This window comes from Garra rufa, chromosome 15, assembly GCF_049309525.1.
Source record: "Garra rufa chromosome 15, GarRuf1.0, whole genome shotgun sequence".
Taxonomy (NCBI): Eukaryota; Metazoa; Chordata; class Actinopteri; order Cypriniformes; family Cyprinidae; genus Garra; species Garra rufa.
In genome coordinates, this window is record NC_133375.1 from 4,326,618 (window position 1) to 4,353,505 (window position 26,888).

The 26,888-nt window shown below is 45.3% G+C and overlaps 1 protein-coding gene across 1 annotated transcript in view; it reads right to left on the reverse strand.

The window, feature by feature from the left end:
* ido1 (indoleamine 2,3-dioxygenase 1) overlaps window positions 1–26,888 on the reverse strand; it is a 216,330-nt gene that overhangs the window by 1,532 nt on the left and 187,910 nt on the right. The window contains exons 7-11 of the mRNA XM_073819055.1: window positions 1,740–1,814; window positions 1,264–1,399; window positions 1,123–1,174; window positions 882–1,030; window positions 683–770 (exon numbers count right to left, since the gene is read on the reverse strand). Of these exons, the coding sequence (XP_073675156.1) occupies window positions 683–770; window positions 882–1,030; window positions 1,123–1,174; window positions 1,264–1,399; window positions 1,740–1,814 (500 nt within the window). The remainder of the gene's footprint in view (window positions 1–682; window positions 771–881; window positions 1,031–1,122; window positions 1,175–1,263; window positions 1,400–1,739; window positions 1,815–26,888) is intronic.

A 26,888-nucleotide genomic window follows, 5' to 3' on the forward strand; every position in this document is an offset into this window, starting at 1 on the left:
CCTAAATAATCAAAGAAAACAAAAACATAATTATTCAGGGGTGACATTGCTAAAAGAGGTTGAAAGCAAACTTGCTAAAGTAAGTGAAGAAGGAGTTTGCGTGTGTGGTGTGCTTGTGTTTTGTCACGCACTGTCTTCAGAAAGGTCATAATCCCTGACCCTCCAGTACCTCTTTCCTCCAGCGCTGTGGGTGCTTTTCTGATCGTATCCAGCTCCTCAGCCAAATCCTGCTTGTTGGCACGAAGCTGTTTGGCACGGGAGGCCGGGATAGTGATGTAACGGGTGACAATGGTAATGTGGTAATTCCGAAAGTCAACCAAGCGAGCCACACACTGCTCAAATATGTGTGTTAAACGCTCATCCCTGCTGAAAAAAACAGCATATGCCGGTTAGGTATGTTTTGGTGCTGGGATACTGGTTTTAGCTGGTTTATGCTGGCCCTTTGCTGGTTTATGCTGGTCCTTTGCTGGTTTATGCTGGTCCTTGACCAGCAACATGACCAGCATAAACCAGCAAGGGACCAGCATAAACCAGCTAAGGACCAGCATAAACCAGCAAAGGACCAGCATTAACCAGCAAAGGACCAGCATAAACCAGCTAAAACCAGCATCCCAGCACCAAAACCTACCTAACCAGCATATGCTGGTTTTTTCAGCAGGGATCCCCTTGCTGGAGCACAAACATGCGCAGAGACGAGCGACTAGAGATGTTTTCAATGAAATGCTTATGAGAGGGCAGCATGTAGTCCCTCATTCTTCTCAGGAAGGCACCTGTTTTAATGATATTTTCTATATAAAGACATGTCATGCATCTATTGCTTTGCACCTATTGATCTAATGATCTAACCATGAGAAGATGATTCTCACTGAAGATTCTCTTACCACTGCTGCCTTCATGTTGGACTCCCAGCAGCTCATCAAAGCAGTGTAAGATACTACTTTGAGCAGCACTGCTTCCTGAAAACTCCATTGGCTTCTCCTGAACTCCCTCATACATGAGACCGTCTGGCATTAATAGGTTATCTTTCCATCTAACTCCCACATGCAGAAAGAAGAGTTTTTATAGATTCAGAAGAACTCTGAAGGCAATTCAAATCAACAAAAAACTTATAGTATGGCTTACCCAGACAGATAGATCCTCATAATGCCATAGATTATGGAGGGATCTACATATTCTGAAACAGTAAACTATATACATATAAATATATATGTCACATGAAGCATTTAAACCACTTGAATTTTTTTTTTCTCCTGAAAGTATTACCATGCATTAGTTTAAGGGTCTGTTTCATGCTGTCTATGGTCTGACTGACAACATCCAGAGCTTTAGTGACCATAGAAACATCATTATCATGGATGCCATTAATGACATCAAGGATAGACTGTGAAAAAAGAAACCGCTAGTATTACCACAGTAAAGTAATGTAATCAGATGGTAATGGAGTATGCTTTAAAAGGCAGTGGTGTTTCAGTCTTTCTACTTCAAAATTAGATTTTTAATTCAATGTGTTACTTGCCATTTTATTATACTATGTGTAATTTACTAGTGATTTCAGAGTAAAAATTGTTTCAAAGTAAATCAGACATTTTTTTTTCAATGCATATTCGCAAACCACGCTACATCAAAGTAATTAAAACAAATACTAGCAGAGTGAATCAATATGAATTCTTGGCTATTATGCCTTCTATAGCTTCTGTGAACTATGGCATTTGTAAAGGCGCCACACCTTAAGCTTAAGCTGCCAACTCCACCAGCAGTGACACCATAAAAAATTCTCTTACACTTTCCCCACCAGGAAATGTCAACAACAACGTCTAGGTTACGAAGGTAACCCACGTTCCCCGAAGGAGGGAACGGAGACGTTACATTGGGATCTCGCCTGAGAGACTGATCATCTCTGAGCCTTATTAAAAAAGGCCAATTGAAAATTGGCGAGTGGACGTGCGCGCCGGCCACTCCCCCGTACATACGGGTATATAAGATGGCGGCGCGCATCACTCAAACAGGTTTTCGCTGAAGAGCCGATCAAGCCGGCGTCAGCGCGACGCCAGGGACGTGGCAGGGGAATGTAACCCCTTCAGTCGAATCACTTCGACGTTACATTGGGAACTGACCCATGGAACAGGCCACGGCCCTGGCACCGCGTTACGCACAACTTCACGTGCTGACAAATATACGTGCCGGCAGGCGAAGTGTAAAGTAACCTTCCCAACGCCCTGAGGCCCAGTAAGGGGGCCTTTCCAGGGATGCCAGTTGTACTGAAGCATGGGTTGGGGGGGCGGAGCACATGAAATTTTTACATGTGGAAATGAAAATAATGCAGTATATCCATAAAGGTTTTTAGGGATACACGAGGGAAACAGCGGTCACCTCCGCTGGAATAAATAAAAACTAAGCCACAACCTGCGGGGCGAAGGAGACCCAGGCAGGATCACAGTGCAGTGCCTAGCCCTGACTGCAGGGCAGGAGGACCCAGGGTTCGCCGGAGGGAACATTCTGGGAAATAGCGCACGGATCCATGTGGGAATGGCGCAGCAAGCCGACACCAGCCGGTCTTCCCGCTCACCTGTGAGTCCTTATGTTAGGACACGGGAGAACGGCCTCTACGCAAGGATGTAGAACCAAGCGAAGGTAGGGTGTCGCCCAGCCCGCAGCTCTCGGATTTTACATCTGCTAGTGAGGTGCCATGAGCCAAGGATCATGGCTGTCCCTGAGTATAACAGGGAGAAGGCATCTACCACCCATTTAGCCAACCTCAGTTTGGGGACAGCATTCCCTTTCTGCTGAACCCCGAAGCAGAAAGCTGCTAGGTGCGCCTGAAGTGCCGAGTGATTTCATTTTCACATATTTATAGACACAACATCGCAAGGCCGGGTCTGCCTCCTCCAAGGCAGAGCTTGCAGGTTCACCACTCGATCGCGGAAAGGCGTGGTGGGGAACCTTGGGCACAATGACCGGGCTGGGGTCTCAGGTTGTAACGTGAGAGTCGCCGGGCCCGATTTCTAGACACGCTTCGCTGACAGAGAAAGGTTGTAGGTCTCCTACCCTCTTGATGGAAGCCAGGACAGTCAGGAGCGCTGTCTTAATGACAGGAATTCTAGCTCGACTGAGGCCAGTGGCTCAAATGGAGCGCCCCGCGGCCCTGAAGGGCGACAGGGGGATCCCAAGAGGGTATGAGGTGCGGTCTGGGCACCTCTGAGGGACCTCACGACCAGTGGGTGCTTACCTACCTTGCTCCATCTACTGCATATGATACGCGGCTAAGCGGCGGCATATATTCCGAGAGTCAAGGGGACAGCCTGCGCTCCAACTCTCCTGCAGGAAAGGAAGCACTACTGCAATCGTGTATCTCTGTGCCTCTCAGCGAGAGGAATGCCAGCAAATAGACCTCATCTCAGTGCGTAAGCCTGCCTGTATCAAGGGAGCTCAGTACTGAGTGATAGTTTGTATCATGGCCTGTGGAAGGCCGGAGAGGTCTACGGTGTCAAACCATGCCCTTACAGAGAGGGACTGCCGCGAGGTTACTAAGACCTAAGTCCGGGTGGGCCATCCTTGTAGCGCAACCTACAGACTTACTCCTCGTCCTCCCTGGACTTGCACAGTGTCTGTGCAAGGAGGCTCGCTGGGGAAGGGCGTACTTGGGCCCCGGAGGTCAGCTGTGTGCCAGTGTTACTCTGGCAATGGGAGGAATCGGAAGGGCGAGCGGATGTGGCTGGGCCTTGCCGATATAACTCCAACTAGCTGCGTCACGGGGTGGAGTCGCCATTCTGCAGGTGGGTGGACTGCCGTGGGAGCCGACCGGCTGCACGGTTGAGTTTCCCTGCTTCAGGTGAATGGCAAGTAGCAAAATCTGCCACGTTGGACTCCATGGGAGCAGATGGGGAGGAGCTGTAAGCCTCTGTCGTACATGGCAACCCAACCCGTGGTAAGCCACGGGCTGACTTGTCGGCAATACTGCGGGAAAACGCCAGTCCGGAGTGAGCCGAGATGCCATGCTCATCATGGGACTCGATCGTGCTGAAGCGGTCTCACATGAAACAAGCTTAGCGGCAAGCGGCTAGAGCTGTCATGTCCCCCAGGAGCCTCTAATTTTGAGAGGGACCGCTGTATTGTGCCTGATTAGCTCAGGGACTACAGCACTGACTGCGCGCTCTTGGTAGCAAGGCGGGCCGTCTTGTTGGACTGAGTCGGGCTCCCGACCGAGAAAAAGGATTTTCCCTCGGTTGGCCTGAAGGACCCGATGGCGGGGGTGCCGAAGCACCAGGTCCCTGTATTCGCACAACGGAACTCACGAGTGGGCTGGAAAGCACCAGTCGAAGAGCCGGTTGAAGACGCGAATTCCTGTATGCCGAAGAGGGGACAGGGGAGCTCCCGTGGCCTAAAGAAGGCAGGGAGGAGAGGGGACTAGCCAAATGGAAGCACCTCGCGCTGAAGCGCTCGAGCCCCGGAGCAGACCGCAGAAGGGGTGTGCGTCGGGAGCGATCGAGACGCAACAACGAGTGCCCTTCAGGCAGATGGCTGCAACCCAGCCCTGGAGACGGAAACATACTTGTATGTGCTTCGTCGTGAGCATGTGTGCCGACAGCCTGAGAAGGGACCGGAACAGAGCTCCATCCAGGGCGGATGTTAACCCACCACTCTAACTGGACACGTGAAGTACTGGACACGTGAAGTCGGGACTGTAAGGTCCTGACCTCTTCCCGGCTGGAGGGACAGGCTGGATCGCGTCCTTCACCAGTAGGAACGCGACCTCCGCAGGCAGAACAGAGGCACGCCTGCCCGAATAAGAATGTAAGGGGTACCTCTGAGTCTGGGCGGACGCCTGGTGCCGGGCCGTACCATCCGTATCAACCAGCGTAGTGGTATCAAGGGAGCGTTGTCCGACGTGACCGTGGTGGGGCAGCCTAGGGGAAGACAGGGAGGAGACAAAAATCCAGAAGGATGAACGTCCTGGAGAAGTGTCTAGTTGCACTAAGTAGTGCTTACCTTCTACCCTGTTCCCGCGCTGGCGAAGGCCGGCCGCGAGTCTGGTTCCCGAGGAGTGTAAGTGCTGCTCAGGAAGGAAACTCGAGGTCGAAGGCCAGAGGTGAGAATTTTGCTCTTTTTGTGAAAATGTGGGTACCGTCGACCGATGGGCTGACGGCAGCATTGAAGTACACAGTGGCCCCCGGCCCTCCACCGGGAGCGGGGAGCGTAGATGACGTACAGGTGGAGGCGGCATCTCCGGCGGCGGGATGGGAACTTCGCGGCGGGGCAAGATGTGTTTGATCGCCTCCGTCTGTTTCTGTACTGCCGAGAACTGCTGGGCAGAGTCCTCGACAGTGTCGCCGAAAAGGCCACTCTGGGAGACGGGAGCGTCGAGAAAGCGTGCTTTGTCGGCGTCTGCCATCTGGGCCAGAGTGAGCCATAGGTGTCGCTCCTGGACCACAGCCGTGGACATCACCTGACCAATGGCCCGCGCCGCGACCTTCGTCGCTCGAAGGGCAAAGTCGGTGGCAGCGCGGAGTTCCTGCATTATGCCTTGGTCAGAACCACCCTCGTGCAGCTGTTTCAACCCCTTGGCCTGGTAGACCTGCAGGGTTGCCATCGCATGCAGGGCCGAGGCTCTGGCATCTCGACGGGGGTCTGCTGACGGGCGGAAGACCGCAGGGCCTTTGGGGCCGGCGGTACGTTCGGCACCGTGACTTGTAAATCCCCGTGAGGCGCGAGGGGGGGCCTACCCGCGAGCGAGCGGCGAGTCTTCAACATCCCCATGGTCATGCGTTCACAGTGAACGCATGAACCATCCGTGAAAGCTGCCTCAGCATGTTCGAGACCCAGATATGTGAAGCAGCTTACATGTCCGTCCAGAGAGGTGAGGTAACTGCCGCACCCAGAAGCGCACGGCCGGAAAGCCATTCTGAAAAGAACGTCTTTACACGGCCGTGAGAAATTGCTCTTTTAGTCCTGGTCTGCCCAGGGAGTGCCCAGCAGTGGAAGCCATGGCGGTGGAAGCAGAGCAGGAAGCCTTGGCGGAGCAGTTAGAGCAGGAAGCCTTGGCGGTGCAGGCAGAGCAGAAAGTTCATAAAAGGGTGCCACCCTCTTGGGAGGTTCTGCCATGAATGCCGCCTCCTTGGAAGGTTCTGCAGCTGGTGCTGCCACCTCTGGAGGCACTGGCGCTGCAGACTCATGGTCAGACGAGGCCTCTGGAGCTGACTCGTGAACAGACTCATGGACAGATGAGACCTCTGGAGCAGACTCGTGGACAGACTCATGGACAGATGAGACCTCTGGAGCAGACTCGTGAACAGACTCATGGACAGACGAGACCTCTGGAGCAGACTCGTGGACAGACGAGGCCTCTGGAGCAGACTCTGGAGACCTCTGGAGCAGACTCATGGACAGACAAGACCTCTGGACAGACGAGACCTCTGGAGCAGACTCATGGACAGACGAGACCTCTGGAGCAGACTCGTGGACAGACGAGGCCTCTGGAGCAGACTCGTGGACAGGAGGGGCCTCTGGGATGCAGTGTGCAGCCCACACACTTAAAATGGCGATGGCCATCACAGGCAGCGCAGTGGATAGAGGGAGACCCACCGGGCTAGTGGGTGTAGGGACCACTGGGATGCCAGCAGCTCTCACTGACATCATTGGTGGGTCCATCACACTTGCAATCATAATATGACGAGGCTCTGAAGGATAAGGTGAGGCATGGCGTGGCTCTGGCAGATCAGACGAGGCATGGCGTGGCTCTGGCAGATCAGACGAGGCATGGCGTGGCTCTGGTATAGGGACCGTGGATTGGCTTGGCTCTGGCATGGCGGCCATCTTGGCCGGGGACTCTGGCATGGCGGCCATCTTGGCCGGGGACTCTGGCATGGTGACCATCTTGTGAACAGGCTTAGGGATGGCAGCCATCTTGTGAGCAGACTCTGGAAGGGCAGCCATGACAGGTGCAGACTCTGGAAGGGCAGCCATGACAGGTGCAGACTCTGGAGCGGCAGCCATCTTGTGAGCAGACTCTGGAAGGGCAGCCGTGACAGGTGCAGACTCTGGAGCGGCAGCCATCTTGTGAACAGGCTTTGGGATGGCGACCATCTTGTAAGCAGACTCTGGAATGGCGGCCTTGACAGGTGCAGACTCTGAGGCAGCAGCCATCTTGCGAGCAGACTCTGGAACAGCAGGCATGGCGTGAGCAGGCCCTGGAGCGGTAGGCTTGATGTGAACAGGCCCTGGAGCGGCAGGAATGGTGTGAGCTGGTTGTGGCTTGGTAGACGTGATGTTAGCAGGCTGTGGCTTGGAACACGTGACGTGAACAAGCCTTGAAGCGGCAGGCATGATGTGAGCAGGCCCTGGAGCAGCAGACATGACGTGAGCAGACCCTGAAGCAGCAGACATGACATGAGCAGGCCCTGGAGCAGGCATGACGTGAGCAGGCCCTGATGCAGCAGACATGACGTGAGCAGAACTTGGAGCAGCAGACATGTGAGCAGGCCCTGAAGCAGCAGGCATGACGTGAACAGGCCTTGAAGCAGCAGGCATGATGTGAGCAGGCCTTGAAGCAGCAGACATGACGTGAGCAGGCTTTGAAGCAGCAGGCATGACATGAGCAGGCCTTGAAGCAGCAGACATGACGTGAGCAGGCTTTGAAGCAGCAGACATTACGTGTGCAGGCTTTGAAGCAGCAGACATGACGTGAGCAGGCTTTGAAGCAGCAGACATGACGTGAGCAGGCTTTGAAGCAGCAGACATGACGTGAGCAGGCTTTGAAGCAGCAGGCATAACGGTTGGGACATGGAGATGTTTTGATGTGGCAGGTACTGTAGGGTGGCTGTGCTCTTCCTTTGCAACCCCCACAGTAAATGATGAACCCGTCAGCGACAGAGCAAAGTTAATGTATCTTTCCAATGACCAATTAATTTTTCCACCAGGCAATTGAGAACGAATGGGTTCATTTAAACCCACTCTAAAAATGTCCTTAAGTGCCATATCATTAAAAGCAACCAGATAGCACAGTCCACAAAAATCTTCAACATAGTCCTCTATAGTTTGGTTTCCTTGACGCAAAGAGAGGAGACGAACAACTGCTGGGTTCATTTTTGTAGGTCGCGTATTCTGTAACAATTATCCACTGTGACGGCGAGATGTGTAGAACCCAAGTGCAGTTTATTTACAGTGATGCAAAATCCAAACAAACAATCCATACATTAAATCCAAACAACAAACGTAATCCAAACAACGACGAGACTTGACTTGAGAACTTGACAAAGGCTTGACTTGACATGAACAGACTTGACTTGACTTGATACAGACTTGACATAAACTTGACTTGAAACAGACTTGATAAACACTCACCAAACAGCAGAATTACAACTGCAATACACAACAGGGAATCAATGAAACAGAAGGCCTATTTATACAAAACAATACAGGTCACATGACACAAACAAACCAATGGAAAACAAGGAACAAGACCATAGCAACCAATGACAACCAATCAGAACATGACACATGGAACTAGGGAACCAATGACAGGAATACATGAGGGCAAGGGAAGCAAGACACAACAGCATGAAACAAATACAAAATAAAAGACATGAAAACATGAACATGAAAACCAAGACTAAACAAAACCCCAAACCCCATGTTACAATGGTCTGGGACTGTTTTGCTGCTTCTGGACCTGGAAGACTTGCTGTGATAAATGGAACCATGAATTCTGCTGTCTACCAAAAAATCCTGAAGGACAATGTCCGGCCATCTGTTTGTGACCTCAAGCTGAAGCAAACTTGGGTTCTGCAGCAGGACAATGATTCAAAACACACCAGCAATTCCATCTCTGAATAGCTGAAGAAAAACAAAATGAAGACTTTGGAGTGGCCTAGTCAAAGTCCTGACATGAATCCTATTGAGATTCTGTGTCAATATTTAAAAAGACAGTTCATGCTCGAAAACCCTCCAATGTGGCTCAATTACAACAATTGTGCAGATGAGTGGGCCAAAATTCCTGCACAGCACAAGTTATCACAAACGCTTGATTGCAGTTGTTGCTGCTAAGGGTGGCCCAACCAGTTATTAAGTTAAGCAAACACTTTTTCACACAGGGCCTTGTGGGTTTGGATTCTCCTTTGCCGAGATAATCCATCCACCTCACAGGTGTGGCATATCAAGATGCTGATTAGACAGCATGATTATTGCACAGGTGTGACTTAGGCTGGCCACAATAAAAGGACACTCTAAAATGTGCAGTTTTATCACACAGCACAATGCCACAGATGTTGCAAGTTTTGAGGGAGCATGCAATAGGCATATGGACAGCAAGAATTTCCACCAGAGCTGTTGCCTGTAAATTATATGTTCATTTCTCTACCATAAGCTGTCTCCAAAGGCGTTTCAAAGAATTTGGCAGTACATCCAACTGGCCTCACAACCACAGACCAAGTGTAACCACACCAGCCCAGGACCTCCACATCCAACATCTTCACCTCCAAGATCGTCTGAGACCAGCCACCCGGACAGCTGCTACAACAGTTGGTTTGCATAACCAAAGAATTTCTGCACAAACTGTCAGAAACCGTCTCAGAGAAGCTCATCTGCATGCTCGTCGTCCTCATTGGGGTCTTGACCTGACTGCAGTTCACCATCATAACCGAATTGAGTGGGCAAATGCTCACATTCAATAGTATCTGGCACTTTGGAGAGGTGTTCTCTTCACGGATGAATCCCGGTTTTCACTGTACAGGGAAGATGGCCGACAGCGTGTATGGCGTTGTGTGGGTGAGCGGTTTGCTGATATCAACATTGTGGATCGAGTGGCCCATGGTGGCGGTGGGGTTATGGTATGGGCAGGCATATGTTATGGACAATGAACACATTTTGCATTTTATTGATTGCATTTTGAATGCACAGAGATATCGTGAAAAGATCCTTGTTGTGGCATTCATCCACGACCATCATCTCATGTTGCAGCATGATCAGCGTATACGACAGCACGTTCCAGTTCCTGCCAATATCCAGCAACTGAAGAGGAGTGGACCAACATTCCACAGGCCACAGTCAACAACCTGATCAACTCTATGCGAAGGAGATGTGTTGCAATGCATGAGGCAATGGTGAACACACCAGATACTGATACCACCCCCCCCAATCCCTGAAAAAGCAAGGATGATTTTAGATTGTGTACTTCTGCACCAGCTGCACAACTCCCATTGACATAGGCCTAACTAGAAATGGATTTGAAGACTCTAATTAAATCATTATTTCCACCCTAAGTAAAATAAAACATAGAAATTAACAAAAAATAGATTGGGATAACATGCTAGTACATATCAATTCATATGAATGAGTTTTAAGAATTTATGGATCAGTGAGTTTACCTATCTGAATCTCTTTTCTTCCAGTTGGCAAGGACTGCATCAGCGTAGATGAGAATAGGGGGCAGACCCAGTCTGTCAGACACCTCACAGAATGGTACCGACAGACTATGCGAAAGCACCTGGAGGTTCATGACACATAAATAATCAGAGAGTTCAATTCTGTGCTTATTAGCCCTATTAGTGGTTTGAAATGCATATAAAATGATTGTGGTACTTTGATTGTTTCTCTTTCGCCCTCCTGCCATACGTAACCCACAGTCATCATGCTCAAAGCCAGATAAGCCAAACGCAGCTCACGATGTGTCTGCAACAAATGAGTCTCCAACAGAGGCATCTGAGGATACAGAATACAAAATACAAAACAATCACAGGAACAGTCATAATTCAATTATTAACATTTTTTAGACCCTGCATCCATTGTCACCATCAGTGGTTTTATTAAAAATAAACCTTTAAAGCAGCAAAAGCACTGTACACAAATAAGCAATACATAGCACAATAAATAAATTAATAAAACAGAATAAACTCCAACAAGCAAATGCTAGTTTCACGAGTTCCCACTTACTGATAATAAACAGAGTAAAAGGAAAAGCGTATTTGGCGTGCTGTCCGGGAGAGGGCTCCGAGCTCGAAATTCATTCCCGAGCCCGGGGCACTCCCCCTGCCCGGGGAGAGGGTCCGAGCTCGGCAATCGGCCCGAACCCAAGAGCTCCCCCCTGGAGAGAGGAGACGGGGTGGTGGACGGATGTTGAAAAACGTGAGATAGGAAAGGTAAGACTGCTTTGATTATTTATAGGGATTCCCTTTAACACCGATTGGATAGGGAGTGATTACTGATGCATTGGCCGTGTTAATTATCTGTTTGTGCTCCTCCCGAAATTTGTTAATAAAACATCACTTCACGAGTTCCCACTTACTGATAATAAACAGAGTAATAGAGCAATCGGCCCGAACCCAAGAGCTCCCCCAAAAGGCTAAACAATTGCAGGACAGCAGCCAAGGGAAACCGCTGTAACCCCCCCAACGATGCTTAGTTTTTGGCTGAAGGCATGCTGGATGATTGTAGCAGTGGGTGGGGAAACAAAAGTGGGAGGAGCTCCAGCGGGAGCTGCTAAGACAGAAATATTAAGAAAGGCTCCTGCGGGAGCGGGTACTGCTGCGGCGGTGAGAGGGGGGCAATGGACACCTGGTCTTAAGTGATGTCAGCAGGAACCTCATGAATTAATTGTAAAACAGGTAGAGAAATTTGTTGAAGCATTTCAAAGCTAAATACAGAGCTACAAAATGTAATGTTAACGTTTTATGAATGTTGATGTAAATTAATGAAATTAATATTATTATGATTTAATTTATGTCTTCAATTTTACTATAGCCCGTCAATCAATATTTCATTGATTTTAGTGAGGAACAGCTATAGTGGATGTGTGATCAGTGAATACGGTCCCCTCCATGCACACTAATACCTTGATACTATAATGCACACAATCATATAGTCATCAAAACAATCAGCAAGTACACATAAACCCATTCACACACACACAAAGACATTTATACATGTACTCCAATTCACCCACTTCAACCAAAAAAAAGGGATCCAACAATCATTTTTTTTAGTTTTCATATCATCTTACCTTTTTTCCACATTCTTACTGCATTGTTTATTGTTCCAGTATGTGTTCTTTTCAAAATCTTAAACACTATTTCAACTATAGTGCACAAACTCTATTTATTATGTATGGTTAATAAATGAGGATTTTTGTTTTCCTTCAGACCCGGCGTCCATTGTAGTGGACATGAGAAAAATCTAATAAAAAAATGAGTTGGCACAAATCTTTCTTTTTTAGACTCATTTATATGTTGGAGAAGAGCAAATATCAAGTGGGTAAAAAAAAATTTGTTCAGTGAAAAAAAATTCTGAAGAGGTTAAAAAATCATCCAGGAGATGAACCAGAAACGGTAGATGGTTATTGTTAGAGAGGATCCAGCAAATCGCCTCTGACAACATATCAAAAATGTTAGGGCTGCTTCTACAGCCGAATGTGAGGCGGACGGCAAAATAAAATTTTTCCTGCCAGCGGATTCCGAATTAATGCCAGTAGTCAGGGTGAATGGGCATGACTTTAAAGGCAGAAGTAATATCGACTTTGGCCAGCCAAGCACCTCGACCGGCTTCTTTGATCAGGGTGATGGCTTGATCAGTGTCGTGGTAGTGGAGAGAAAATTCTTTGAGTGGGATGAGGCTGTTAATACTTGGGAATGGGGAATTATGTGGGGATGAGCGATCGATTATGAGGCGTTTTTTACCTGAAAATTTTCTGGTTGCGACGCTGATGGGGCTGACTCGAAAAATATCAAAGGGAGGAACGGAAAAGGGGCCGATCATGAAATTTGCTTCTATTTATTTTTTAATTAAGATGTCAACTGTTTCGGGTTCAGTGAGAGCGGACTGAAGGTTGGGACAGATGAGACTTTGGGAAGGAAGACTTACGACACCAGGGTGAAAGCCATGCGAGAGACCTGAAAGGATAAAATCTGTAAAATTAGAATCAGGATGATGAAGCAATTCGGCAGATAAACGAGAAGCATTAACAGGAGTAGATAGATACAGTTTATCTTTTTTATTTCCAGCTCTCTGCACTGGGCAGATCAAACGGGCGTGGGCGCCACCGCAAAATTACAGACATGCAAAAAATGACAGCGTTGTCTAGTGCACCTTGCATTGTTAAAGTTGGTGCAAGCTTGACTGCCGGAAGAACGGCGTTGAAGTGAGGGAGAGGGGAAGGAAGATGTGTCCATGAGGCGTGGTACATGACTGGTAGATTTCGGCTGGGATGTTTCGGGACAGGGAGTGATAGAAGGGATGACAAAGGGACAGGAAATAGTGGAGTGTGAGAGGGAGCGGCAGACTGCGCAAGCAATATTGCGGCAGCCGGCGAACACCCTGTTGTGAAGCTCGAAATCCAAGGCCCCCCAATAGGGGCACTGATTCCACTGGGAAATATGGATTGCGCATTTGGCTGAGAACATCTTGTGATATGTTTAATAATGCGAGCCTCCGTATGATAACGCGAGCTCAGCGATGATCGTGAGGTAATCACTGAGCTTGCGTCTCCTATGGGGAAATACAGAGCATATTACCTCCAAGTACCGGTTGAACGCGATGGTGAATTCCGTGAATGAAAGGATGCGAGATGTGATGTGAGCGGAGTTCTTTAGTGTCACTGAGAATTAGCCGCAATTAATTAGGTGATCTGGTTGTGAAGGAGAGAGAGGAGAAAGGAGAGTGAAGAGATCAATGTCTGCAACTGCTAGAATCTGGGTCCGGATGGAATTGGAAACGGGAGGTGGCTCCAGTGCGATTGCGTTTGGAGGGACAGGTAGGGGTGTGGCTGAGCCTAGCGTGAATGAAGTGCGAATTTGAGAAGGAAGAGAAACTGCCGGGAGTGATAGCGGAGGCGCGCTCGCGCTATAACTGACTCCTGGGGCAGAAGAAAAAGAGGGATAGATAGAAGAGGTAACAAGCGCCGGGGCTTGCGCTGAAAGCGGAGGCATGCTCACGCTATAGTTGGCCCCTGAGGCGGAAGAGAAAGAAGGATAGATAGAAGAGGTAACGGGCGCCGGTGCTTGAACTGAAAGCGGAGGCGCGCTCACGCTATAGTTTGCTCCTGGGGCGGAAAAGAAAGAGGGATAGATAGAGGGGATAACGGGCGCCGGGGCTTGAACTGAAAGCGTGCTCATGCTATAGTTAGCTCCTGGTGCAGAAGGAAAAGAGGGATGAACAGAGGAAATAGCGAGTGCTGGGGTTTACGCCATTGCGGGGTTAACGGGCGCCGTGGCTTGCGCTGCGAGCGGAGACATGCTTGCACTAGGGTGGGATGGTGGCGCTGCCGGCCATGGGTAGGGGAGGGGATTAGGAGTGCGGTGAGGTATCGGCTGTAAATGGTTCTTTGTAGCCGGCTGTGGGCTCGCACTAATGTGGCGGCTTGGAGGGCCCGCCCATAAGACCGTTTGATCGACATGTCAAACAACCAATCACAGTTCGTTTCGTTCAGCGTCACGTCTCAGTGCTTGGAAACGCCCCCACAACAACAGACTGGCGTGCAACAAGTCAGTCATTGAAATAACCAGCATTGAAAGATAACGAAGAAGACGGAGAACAAGCAGTAAGTCAGTAATTTGTTTGCGAACGTCGCAAATGTGTACAACAACAATGGCGTCTGCATAAGCACCTTTTAGCAAAACGCAGAGTAAATCAGTCTGCGCTTTGTTTCCCGGCGGACCGAAAATAAACACGACACTCGCGTCTCCTGGAAATCCAGTTAAATTCAACTAATCAGATGACGACTTTAACATTCCTGAAGTGTTTCCAGTTAAGTGTACCATATGTATCAGACGTTTAGCCAACGTTCCGTGGACATGACGTCTGAGGCTGAGACTAACTTCCCTGTAGCTGGGATGGAGGAAAGGGCTGAGGCGAAGGAAGACGCTGGCGAAGGCGGCTGATGCCTCGAGGGTGAAGGTGATGGTGGGGTTCGGCGAGCGTGAATGGTGGAACGAGAGGGTTTACGGCCCCGTTTTGCAGCCGCGGGCTCGCTTGGAGGATCCTGCGGGACAGCGTTTGCCTGTGTCACGGCAGGTGATGTTGGCGAGGCAGCGGCCTCGAAAAGATTCTCCTCTTTGAGAAGTTCTATCTCGGACATTTGTCTGGCTTGGTTGGACCAAAGTCTGTTGAAAAACGTGAGATAGGAAAGGTAAGACTGCTTTGATTATTTATAGGGATTCCCTTTAACACCGATTGGATAGGGAGTGATTACTGATGATGCATTGGCCGTGTTAATTATCTGTGAGTGCTCCTCCCGAAATTTGTTAATAAAACATTACTTAAAAAATGCTTTGAGCTTTAAAAATGTCATAGGTCCCCTAAGTTCAGAAGGAATAGAATGCCAAAGGATAGGAGCATAGACAAAAAAAATGCCCTGTCATAAAAAAAAAGTTGTCCCTCTCATAAATTAAGCGAGTCTGAAGTACAGCCAGCAAATTATATGATGAATTTGTGATGAGCTCAATCTGTGGTCAGGGCTGTAAGGCATTAACAACAGAGATAGTTAATGTGGCGCCAAGCCATGTAAAGCTTTACATGTCTTACATGTCTACATGAGACTTCTGATGGAGTGGAATTTGACTTTGGAAAATAGCGTGAAAATCTGCAGAGCAACAGAGCTCTCATGAGGAAACAACAGAAAGATTGAAGGGCGAGTGACAGGAAGTGCTCACAATAAAACATGCTGTGGGAAAATAACAAGGTAAGAGCACTCTAAACTGCAAGTTTTGCAGAAAAATGCATGAGAGAAAAAAATTATAATAATTTGGCCACAATGTGCAGAACTAAGATATAGGAAGACAGTGGATACTGTTATGGAGTCAGATGATGCCAATTAAGAAAACATTTTGTGTGTAACAGTAGACACAGCTGTGGAGTCAGCAATAACATAACACTTCTCAACCTGTTAAACCCAGACATTCAAATTAAATAGATGGAGAATGTGCTGGTGGTGAACAAAAGCACACTGCAGCCATTAGGAAAATGTAAAGCCAAAGTGTAAACCCCTAGAAACAAAAAAAAAAAACTGTACAGATTAGAATTAGTTATTTTTGATGAGGGGTCTGAAGTGCCACGACTAGGCAGGACGGCACTACAAGTCATGAATCTAGTGAAAATCGAGTATGAAAACATCTGTGGGCAGTATTGTCACAGAGAAGACTGTGAAAGATTAAATGTGAAGTATAGATAATATCAAAAAAAGACTGCTGATGTGTTCCAGGGATATTGATGTCTGGAGGGAGCATACAAGATTGATACAGACCACACAGTAACCCCAGTGAAACTTCAAAAGAGAAGGGTCCCTGTTGTGATGATGGCGCCACTAAAAGCAGAGCTGAGGGATCTCCAAAGATGAGGGATGAGGGATGAATGTGAATAGGTGCAGATGATTACAATTCCTGTGACAGGGGATGAGAGACTGGTGCCGGAAGGTCCAATGCTGTTGTTGATGGGATCTGTTACAGATATATTCACTTTAGACAACAGAAACTAACTGATCACTGTCGCTTACCTCTCTAATTTCTGGGAGTTTGACTACTTACCTGACACACAAGAGAAGGTATCCGGGATGGTGTAATCTTGGGTAATTGCCCACAATACACAGCAGAAGATTTCAAATGGTTCAGTATACTGTCGGAATTCAAAAGTAAGATATCATCACCAGGCTACCCCCAAAGCGACATGATGGCAGAATCAGCAGTAACAACAGCAAAACAACTGTTGAAAAAGGCAACTGCTGATGGGAAAGATCCTTACCTCACCATGCATGATCACAGGAAGACACCATCAAAAGGGATCAAAGCAAGTCTTCAGTAAGAGAACCAGAACTCTGATGCCCATGCATGACAATCTGCTAGTTCACATACAATGGTGTGAAAAAGTGTTGGCCCCCTTTTTATTTTTTTTGCATGTTTGTCACACTTTAATGTTTCAGATCATCAAACAAATTTAAATATGAATCAAAGATAACACAAGTAAACACAACATGCAAACATTGGATTTCAAACAAAATCCAAACCCACATGGCCCTGTGTGAAAAAGTGTTTGCCCCCTTAACTTAATAACTGGTTGGGCCACCCTTAGCAGCAACAACTGCAATCAAGCGTTTGCAATAACTTGCAATGAGTCTGTTACAGCGCTGTGCAGGAATTTTGGCCCACTCATCTTGGCAGAATTGTTGTAATTCAGCCACATTGGAGGGTTTAAGCATGAACTGCTATTTTAAGGTGATGCCACAGCATCTCAATAGGATTCAGGTCAAGACTTTGACTAGGCCACTCCAAAGTCTTCATTTTGTTTTTCTTCAGCCATTCAGTGGTGGATTTGCTGGTGTGTTTTGGATCATTGTCCTGCTGCAGAACCCAAATTCGCTTCGGCTTGAGGTCATGAACAGATGGCCGGAAATTGTCCGGATTTTTTGGTAGACAGCAGAATTCATGGTTCCATTTATCACAGCAAGTCTTCCAGGTCCAGAAGCAGCAAAACAGCCAAAGACCATCACACTACCACCACCATATTTTACTGTTGGTATGATGTTCTTTTTCTGAAATGCTGTGTTACTTTTACACCACATGTAATCGGACACACACCTTCCAAAAAATTCAACATTTGTCTCGTAAGTCCACAGAGTATTTTCCCAAAAGTCTTGGGGATCATCAAGATGTTTTCTGGCGAAACTGAGCCTTTATGTTATTTTTGCTCAGTAGCGGTTTTCGTCTTGGAACTCTGCCATGCAGGCCATTTTTGCCCAGTCTCTTTCTTATGGTGGAGTCATGAACACTGACCTTAACTGAGGCAAGAGAGGCCTGCAGTTCTTTAGATGTTGTTGTGGGGTCTTTTGTGACCTCTTGGATAAGTCGTCACTGCGCTCTTGGGGTAATTTTGGTCGGCCGGCCACTCCTGGAAAGGTTCACCACTGTTCCATGTTTTAATGGCTCTCACTGTGGTTCGCTGGAGTCCCAAAGCTTTAGAAATGGCTTTATAACCTTTTCCAGACTGATAGATCTCAATTACTTTCTTTTTTTTTTTTTTTGTTCCTGAATTACTTTGGATCTCAACATGGTGTGTAGCTTTTGAGGATATTTTGGTCTACTTCACTTTGTCAGGTAGGTCCTATTTAAGTGATTTCTTGATTGCGAACAGGTGTGGCAGCAATCAGGCCTGGGTGTGGCTAGAGAAACTGAACACAGGTATGATAAACAACAATTATGTTTTAACTTTTTCATACAGTGCCATGTGGGTTTGAATTTTGTTTTCCCTTCATTAAAAAAACTCTTCATTTAAAAACTGCATGTTGTGTTTACGTGTGTTATCTCTGATTCATTTTTAAATTTGTTTGACGATCTGAAACATTAAAGTGTGACAAACATGTAAAAAATCAGGAAGGGGGACAACACTTTATCACACCACTGTATAACAGTGTTTCTCAACCCTGGTCCTGGGCGCCCCCCAACACTGCACATTTTGTGTGTCTCCCTAATCAAGCACACCTGATTGCACTCATTATCTCATTAGAAAACATCTCTAGGACCTGAAATGGGTGTGTCAGATAAGGAAGACATACAAAATGTGCAGTGTTGGGGGCGCCCAGGACCAGGCTTGAGAAACACTGACATATAAGGACAGATTTAAAAAAAATCATCAAGTTGCACAATACAACAGATATGCAAAGGACCTAGACACTGTATAGTAGTCAGCATCTGAAGTGGATCAAAACATTTAATCAAAGTTGTCCTAAAACCAAAACAATACTCCATGATGGAGGGAATATAGATGTTATGTTGATGTCTGGCACTAGGGATCACACTTGAGCGAAGCTTACCACCTTGGAGAGGGGAAGGGCACTCTGGATGAAATTGGTTCCATTTGCAGATTGTAGAATCTGGCAATTGTTTTGGGTGTAGCCCAATCTGCTGCTTTACTAATGTCTGTTATTGACAAAAGCTGACAAAACAGCACCGCCCTTGGTCAAGTGTGCCCTTGATCAAAGTGGGTATAGTAAACCTCAGGCCTGAAAGGCCATAAGAATTGCATCCACAATCCAGTGGAACATCCTTTGTTTGGAGACAGCATTCCCCTTCTATTAACCTTCAAAGCAGAAACTGTGCACTCTAAATAGATGCACAGGGCTTGTCCTGAATAAAGAGACAGATCAGGGTCCCCTTCCTGTGAGTAGATAGCTTGCATGGTCAATGAGAGATCCAAAGAAGGGGTAAGGCATAGCCTTGGAGTATTCAGCCTCCGGGCTTCCTCAGATCCCTCCTCAGGGGAATCTGCCAGGGAGGAGCTGATGACAACAGCACAAGATCTGGCTCACTGGGGGAAACAGCAAGCTGTCTGCCAGTGTGTCCATGCAGAGGAGAACCTCAGTCAGGGAATGCCACAGTGGGCAATGAGTAGATTCCTGAATCAACTTCAAATCAGCTGGGCAGCTTGCCATGAGAGGTACACAGATACCTGAGTCTCTGCTGGCTCCACAGTAAGAGATGGCAGGAAGTTGTGACATGCAACTTGATTTACGCAACCGTTGCTGTGTTATCCATCTTGACCAACACATGCTTTCCTTGGATTAACAGCCAAAACCTTCTCAAGACCAGAAGCACCATCAACAACTCCAGGCAATTGATATGTCAATGCAGCCGAGGGCTTGTCCAACTAGATATACACAACCGTTGTTGTGTTATCTATCTGGACCAACACATGCTTTCCTTAGATTAACAGCCAAAACCTTCTCAAGACCAGAAGCACTATCAACAACTCTAGGCAATTGATACGTCAATGCAGCTGAGGGCTTGTCCAGACCCCGGAGGCTGCACACCCATTTCACATAATGCCCCAGTCTGTCTTGGGAGCAGCTGTTGTTACAACAATGCATCTGGAAGCTTGCTCTAAGGCCACTTCTGCTCATAGAAATGAAATGTCCTTCCAAGGACTGAAAGTGTGACGACACTCTGGCAGTTCAGCACTGACCAAGTAGGGCTGCACGATTAAATGCATGCGATATCCAATGCGCATCTAGTCAGTAAAGTCGGTCCTGTAATCAGTAGTAAATCACCATTACATGTGTATTTCAGACAGAGCAGCACTTAGTACGCAGAGCCGTTGTTCACTGACAAGCAGCGCGCAAGCTTGAGGATTTCATCTGTGTGGTTTTGCGCAGCTCTTCAGTAAACAACTAAGCATACTAAGCGCTGCTCTATCTGAAACACACACGTGATGGAGATTTACTACTTTTTACAGGACCGACTTTACTGACTAGATGCGCATTGGATATCGCATGCGATTAATCATGCAGCCCTATGACCAAGCATATACTCTGAAAGGCGTGCTATCATAGTGACTCCAAAGTGAGAGTCCAAATCTACATTGAGAAAAGAGGTACTCTGCACAGGGGAGAGATTGCTCTTTTCCTACTCCAAAATGGGCAAGGTGGTTGAGGACTGTATGCATAAACTAACTATTGAGAGTGAGGTAGAATAAGCCAGTCATTAAGAATGCAACTGCCTACTTCCCTTAGCGAGGCAAGGGCAGCCTCCGCAACTTTTGTGAAGACATGAAAAGATAGGGAAGAACTTTGTACTGACATGCCTGTCCTTTGAAGTCAAACCTAAGAAACGGCCTGTGCCTTGGAACAATCGAGACATGAATGTATGCATCCTTCAGGCCTATTGCCACAAACAGTATCAGTACCTGACACATGTTAATGTGTGTCTGAGGGTCAGCTTTCTGAACAGGAGCTTGACCTCAGGTCTAGGATTGGTCTAAGCCTCCCACTCTTCTAGAGTACAATGAAGTAGGGGCTGTAAAACCAGCTCGGCCGGGAGGACAGACAATCGTGCTCTTTACCAGAAGGGTCGCGATTTCCACTCAGAACAGCAGCCTCACACCAAGGTAAACAGAATGCCACTGAACTTCGGCGGACCCCTAGTAAACTGATTCACATAACTGAGCCGATGGGAATGACTAGGGAGCTTCAACCATGCATATGTTCGACGTACCTGGGGCAGAGTTCCCGTGGCACAAAAGACATAGTGGCAGAAGTCATTTCATCCTAAGGGGCGCTCAGTGCCTTGTCCACCAGATCTGTTAAAGAAGCCTCTGACAAGTGCGGTAACTGGAGTTTGTTGGCGTGCATCATATTTGCCCTTTGACTGACCTGTTGCATCAGAACATGGGGACAGCCGGAACAAAGCAGGATCCACCTCGTGCCCCCCCATGAGAAGAGGAGCTAGGCTGGTCAGCTGGTCCCTGCTCCCTTGTGGGGGGTTTGCTTTGAAGCCACAAGCAGGACATGAACCAAGGGCTGCTTCAGCATGGGCACTGCCCAAATACTGAACACAGTGATTGTGCTGCTTGTTAGGAGAGACAGGAATGGAAAAGCATGGTGTGAACATAATTTTACCTGTAAAACCTTTATAGAGAATTTGCTCTTTGAGGAAATTTGCTCTCAAAATCGCTGTTGCAGCACCCAACGGTACTCTCACAACACTTAACTGCGTGTGGACGAGGGAGAGAGCGCTGCCTGTACCATATATCCAACTACAAGGAAATAGAGAGGTGAATGAGGTGCCACTTCTCACAAAGAGACTCTGCATTTGGCTTTTCACTTCTACTATAATAAAAACCATGGTTAATTTTCATAAGAAGTAGTTTAATGTTGACAGATGAAAACTGTGATACAAATGAGCCATATGCAATGCATGGTCCATTCAAAGATCCAGGGTATGACCTGTATTTAGGGTATGATATCCTGTATCATAGCAACCCAAGCATCTCATATGAAAAAAACAAACAAAAAAAAACACTGTGCCACAGAAGCTCTCTGAAATGCTTACAGCTAGGGATTTTCAGCAGAGTTTCTGGTGTTTTCAGCTGGCTATAAACGCTTTGGTGAACATACGGTCTAAAGCCATACACTTCTTGTCTAAGATGATGATTCCCTGTAGCACAATCAAAATCATAGAAGCCACAAAAACTAAGAATCCATAGATGCGCAGCCAGACCTAAGCTTTGATTCCTCATTAGCAGGTTACTCCGGGTGGAAAACAGTTGTAAAAACGACAGTTCAAAATATAGAAAATGGCACTACCACATTGTAACCATAAAGGCACTGAAAACAATGTATCTTAAAGGGGTCCTATTATGCTCTTTTACAAAGTCTTTATTTTGTTTTGGGGGTGCACTAAAACATGCTGTCATGCTTGGTGGTTCGAAAAACGCATAATTGTTCACATAATTTACATTATTACAATGGCTTTCTTTTCAGGCTGGCACAAATGGCTCAATTAGTTCCGGGTTCCACCTTCCGAAAAACCAAATGTATTGTGATTGGTTAGCAGTCCCACTGCATTGCAATTGGCGAACAGCTTAGCCAGCGTTCAGTACTGCCACGCTCCTTCCCAAAGCAGCAAACTAGATTAAAGTGATTCTTACATTTTAAATATGGATATTTTTCTTACAAAAACACATCGAATCGCTATAGGAGGCTTTTACTCTTACCACACACTGCACACATCTATGGCGCGGCAACCGATGATCATTACTAGTCAATGTTTATGTTTACATCAGGTGCGGTTCAGCGTGTTTCGACCCTCTGTACCACACACATCAAGGGTGCGGCACCAGCAGGGCTACCGAAGCAGTTCGTGAACACTTTAATCAGTTCAGTTCACTTCAGTTTACTTTAAGCTCGCTGAAGCATCCCAGAAGCGGCTGTCCATGCTACATCGCTAAAGTTAAGCAAATCCCGAACCCCGTCCATGATTCAAATTTCCGTAGATGGGATTTACGCTGTGACCTCATAGCATGTGAAAAACAAACGCTGTAGTCCAAAGGAGCCGTTCGTTGTAGTTCTTGAAAATTGATTTTTTAAAAACTAAATATCTCCCTTTGGAGTGGACTTTGAGATTTGTAACTTTGTCAATGTTTGTTTTTTATGCCAAAACATACACACCACACACTGGCTAAAATTCAAAAAGTGAAAAAGCATAATAGGACCCCTTTAAAACAAACAAACCAATGAGAGAGTGCCAGCCAGCATTTCCTGTTAACTGGAACATCTAGATGTTGCAACTGTTCAGAAACAATTGATATATCAATTAAATATTTTGATTATACTACGTAATTAAGTTAATTATAAACAACTGTTTCATTGATCTTTAAGTTGGTAAACTGGTCCAATTTTTTGGGGTAAATGAAAGATAATTTGTATAAACAATACTTTGTGAAATTAAATTGAAATGTGACATTAGTAGCTATACATTATTTTTTACATAGATTAACTTAATAATAATAATAATAATAATAATCCCAGATACTAAATGTAAGTCAAAGTTATCAATTATTACTTTTATAGCTAAAAAAATTAACTGCACTTGCTACCAAATTTGCATCAAAGTCATCTTACAATTTTTACTAAGACCACTGTCTATCAGCTTTCTTCGATTCTGAATGTGCAAAATAATAAAAATCATACGATTGTGTCTTTGGAGAGAAATGTTTTGTATTAACCTGTTTACCATTAAGCAAATATATAACGGTGACTCAGAAAGCAAACAGAGTCAAAGTCTAATGCTTTCATATCTAAAATGAGTCTTACTGTGTCTGAATATGTGACTATACAGTACATGAATGCAAATGATAGTTTGTTAAAACACTCTCACCAGCTCAGTGACACTCTCATTTTTTTTACTATAACAAGTAGTAGCTGTAGCTTTGTACCTGAAAGCAATTCATTGCTTTTTTGTCAGTTCATTCCTCTATACTGTCTTTTGCAAACAAAAAAAATAAATAAAAAATAATAATTATTATTACATTTTTACTACAATGTTATAATTTTCTAAGAAAATAAATAAATAAATAAATAAATAAATAAATAAAGACTTACCAGAGGCTCAGGAAGAATAAACCCACAACTTTCAGAGATGTGAAACTGTTTCAAAGACATTATTGTCTCAGCATTTTTCACTTTAGTGCCCATAATTTGTAGTACAATACTAGTGACTTACTCTCCGTTTACCAAGTGCCGGGCATATGCCACTGTCACCACTCTATTGCTGGAAGTGGTATGAACCTTATCTGCCAAGCAATAAAACTATCACACTCTCTTTCTCTTTTTTTCTCTTCTGCAATTACCAATTACCTTACCTCATTTTCTCCTATCAAAAATAAGACGGATAATAGTGTACTAATTGTGGGCCACTCATACTGTATATTGGGCTTGCAGCACCACTTAGACATAAATGTAGTTACATTGGACACGGCAAGTGTCTGTTTCATTATTAATGAGAAACACACAGAAAGCAGCAAATTGCAGGTAGTTTTGGTTGCATTGAAGATGATGTGCAATATTATAAATAATATGTATAATCTTTATAGCAGCCAAGAAGAGCTGTGCTAGCAGTAGGATTTTGGAAGTAGGAGCACACAGTGTCAGTGTCTTTGTGGGGACTTGCCATAGATTTAGTGTTTTTACCTAACAATAGTTTTATTCACTAAACCTAAACTTTTCCCTTACAGAAACCTTTCTGCATTTTTGCGTTTTCAGATAAATGATAAAACGTCATTTTCATGGCAGTTTATACAGGTCATACAGGTTTGAAACTACATGTCTGACTTAGAGAACATCAGTAAAGAACATCATGTAGTATTTTTAATCTTTAATTTCCCTGCTGGCAAGTCCACATTTGGTCCCCACAATGAAAGATAAACCTGTACACAGACACACACACAAGTGAGAAAGAGTGAATTCACATACGCAGGCATATGTACCATGTACAGTACAGATAATAGTTGTAAAATAAACATTCACGTGCTAGGTGTGAAAAAACTTTCTTGTTTGTTTGCTTTTGTGTCAGTCAAAATTATGATTTTTTTTTTTTAATAATCCATCAGTTAATTAATCAGAGGGGTTTTTTTTTCTGTGTGAGGTTTGTTCCCACAACCACTCCCTAACACAAACGGATAAGTAAGCATATGCACACAGTGTACCCAAGGTGTAGATTCAAATACTGATAAAAGAAAGGAAAAGAAAAGAAACTAGATAAAAAGTTTGTTAGCAAACTTTAAGTTCGCTTGAGAAAGCCTAGCCAATAAGTTTTAAGTAGTTTTAAAAGCTTTTAGTTTAAAGAAAGTTTAAAGGTTTTCAGTTTGAAATAGTTTTAGTTTGATTAATAAAGTTTGAAGATAGATAGGCTAGATATATATAAATAGTTTGAAAATAGATAGATTTATAGATATAAATAGTTAGAAGATATAAATAGTTTGAATGTGAATAGATGCTAAGGTGTTGCTATGCTGTTGCTAAGGTACCCAGGGTGGTTGCTAAGGTGTTGCTATGTGGTTGCTATGCGGTTGCTAGCATTATTTAAGCAAGACTTGCAAGTCGTTAACATGATTTTTAGCATGACTAACAAGTCGCTAGCATGATTTTAGCATGACTATCAAGTCGCTAGCATGATTTTAGCATGACTAGCAAGTCGCTAGCATGATTTTAGCATTATTTTTCCATGACTAGCGAAGTCGCTAGCATGATTCTAGCATGACTAGCAAGTCGCTAGCATGATATTAGCATGACTAGCAAGTCGCTAGCATGATTATAGCAAAGACTAGCAAGTCGCTAGCATTATTTAAGCAAGACTAGCAAGTCGCTAACATGATTTTTAGCATGACTAGCAAGTCGCTAGCATGATTTTAGCACGACTAGCAAGTCGCTAGCATGATTTTAGCATTATTTTAGCATGACTAGCAAAGTCGCTAACATGATTCTAGCATGACTAGCAAGTCGCTAGCATGATTTTATCAAGACTAGCAAGTCGCTAGCATTATTTAAGCAAGACTAGCAAGTCGCTAACATGATTTTTAGCATGACTAGCAAGTCGCTAGCATGATTTTACCATGACTAACAAGTTGCTAGCATGATTTTAGCATGACTAGCAAGTCGCTAGCATGATTTTAGCATGACTAGCAAGTCGTTAGCATGATTTTAGCATTATTTTAGCATGACTAGCAAAGTCGCTAACATGATTCTAGCATGACTAGCAAGTCGCTAGCATGATTTTATCAAGACTAGCGAGTCGCTAGCATTATTTAAGCAAGACTAGCAAGTCGCTTACATGATTTTTAGCATGACTAGCAAGTTGCTAGCATGATTTTACCATGACTAACAAGTTGCTAGCATGATTTTAGCATGACTAGCAAGTCGCTAGCATGCTTTTAGCATTACTAGCAAGTTGCTAGCATGATTTTAACATGACTAGCAAGTCGCTAGCATGATTTTAGCATTATTTTAGCATGACTAGCAAAGTCGCTAGCATGATTCTAGCATGACTAGCAAGTCGCTAACATGATTTTAGCAAGACTAGCAAGTCTCTAGCATGATTTTAGCACGACTAGCAAGTCGCTAGCATGATTTTAGCACGACTAGCAAGTCGCTAGCATGATTTTAGCATTATTTTAGCATGACTAGCAAAGTCGCTAACATGATTCTAGCATGACTAGCAAGTCGCTAGCATGATTTTATCAAGACTAGCAAGTCGCTAGCATTATTTAAGCAAGACTAGCAAGTTGCTAACATGATTTTTAGCATGACTAGCAAGTCGCTAGCATGATTTTACCATGACTAACAAGTCGCTAGCATGATTTTAGCATGACTAGCAAGTCGCTAGCATGATTTTAGCATGACTAGCAAGTTGTTAGCATGATTTTAACACGACTAGCAAGTCGCTAGCATGATTTTAGCATGACTAGCAAGTCGCTAGCATGATTTTAGCATGACTAGCAAGTCGCTAACATGATATTAGCATGACTAGCAAGTCGCTAGCATGATTTTAGCAAGACTACCAAGTCTCTAGCATTATTTAAGCAAGACTAGCAAGTCGCTAACATGATTTTTAGCATGACTAGCAAGTCGCTAGCATGATTTTTCCATG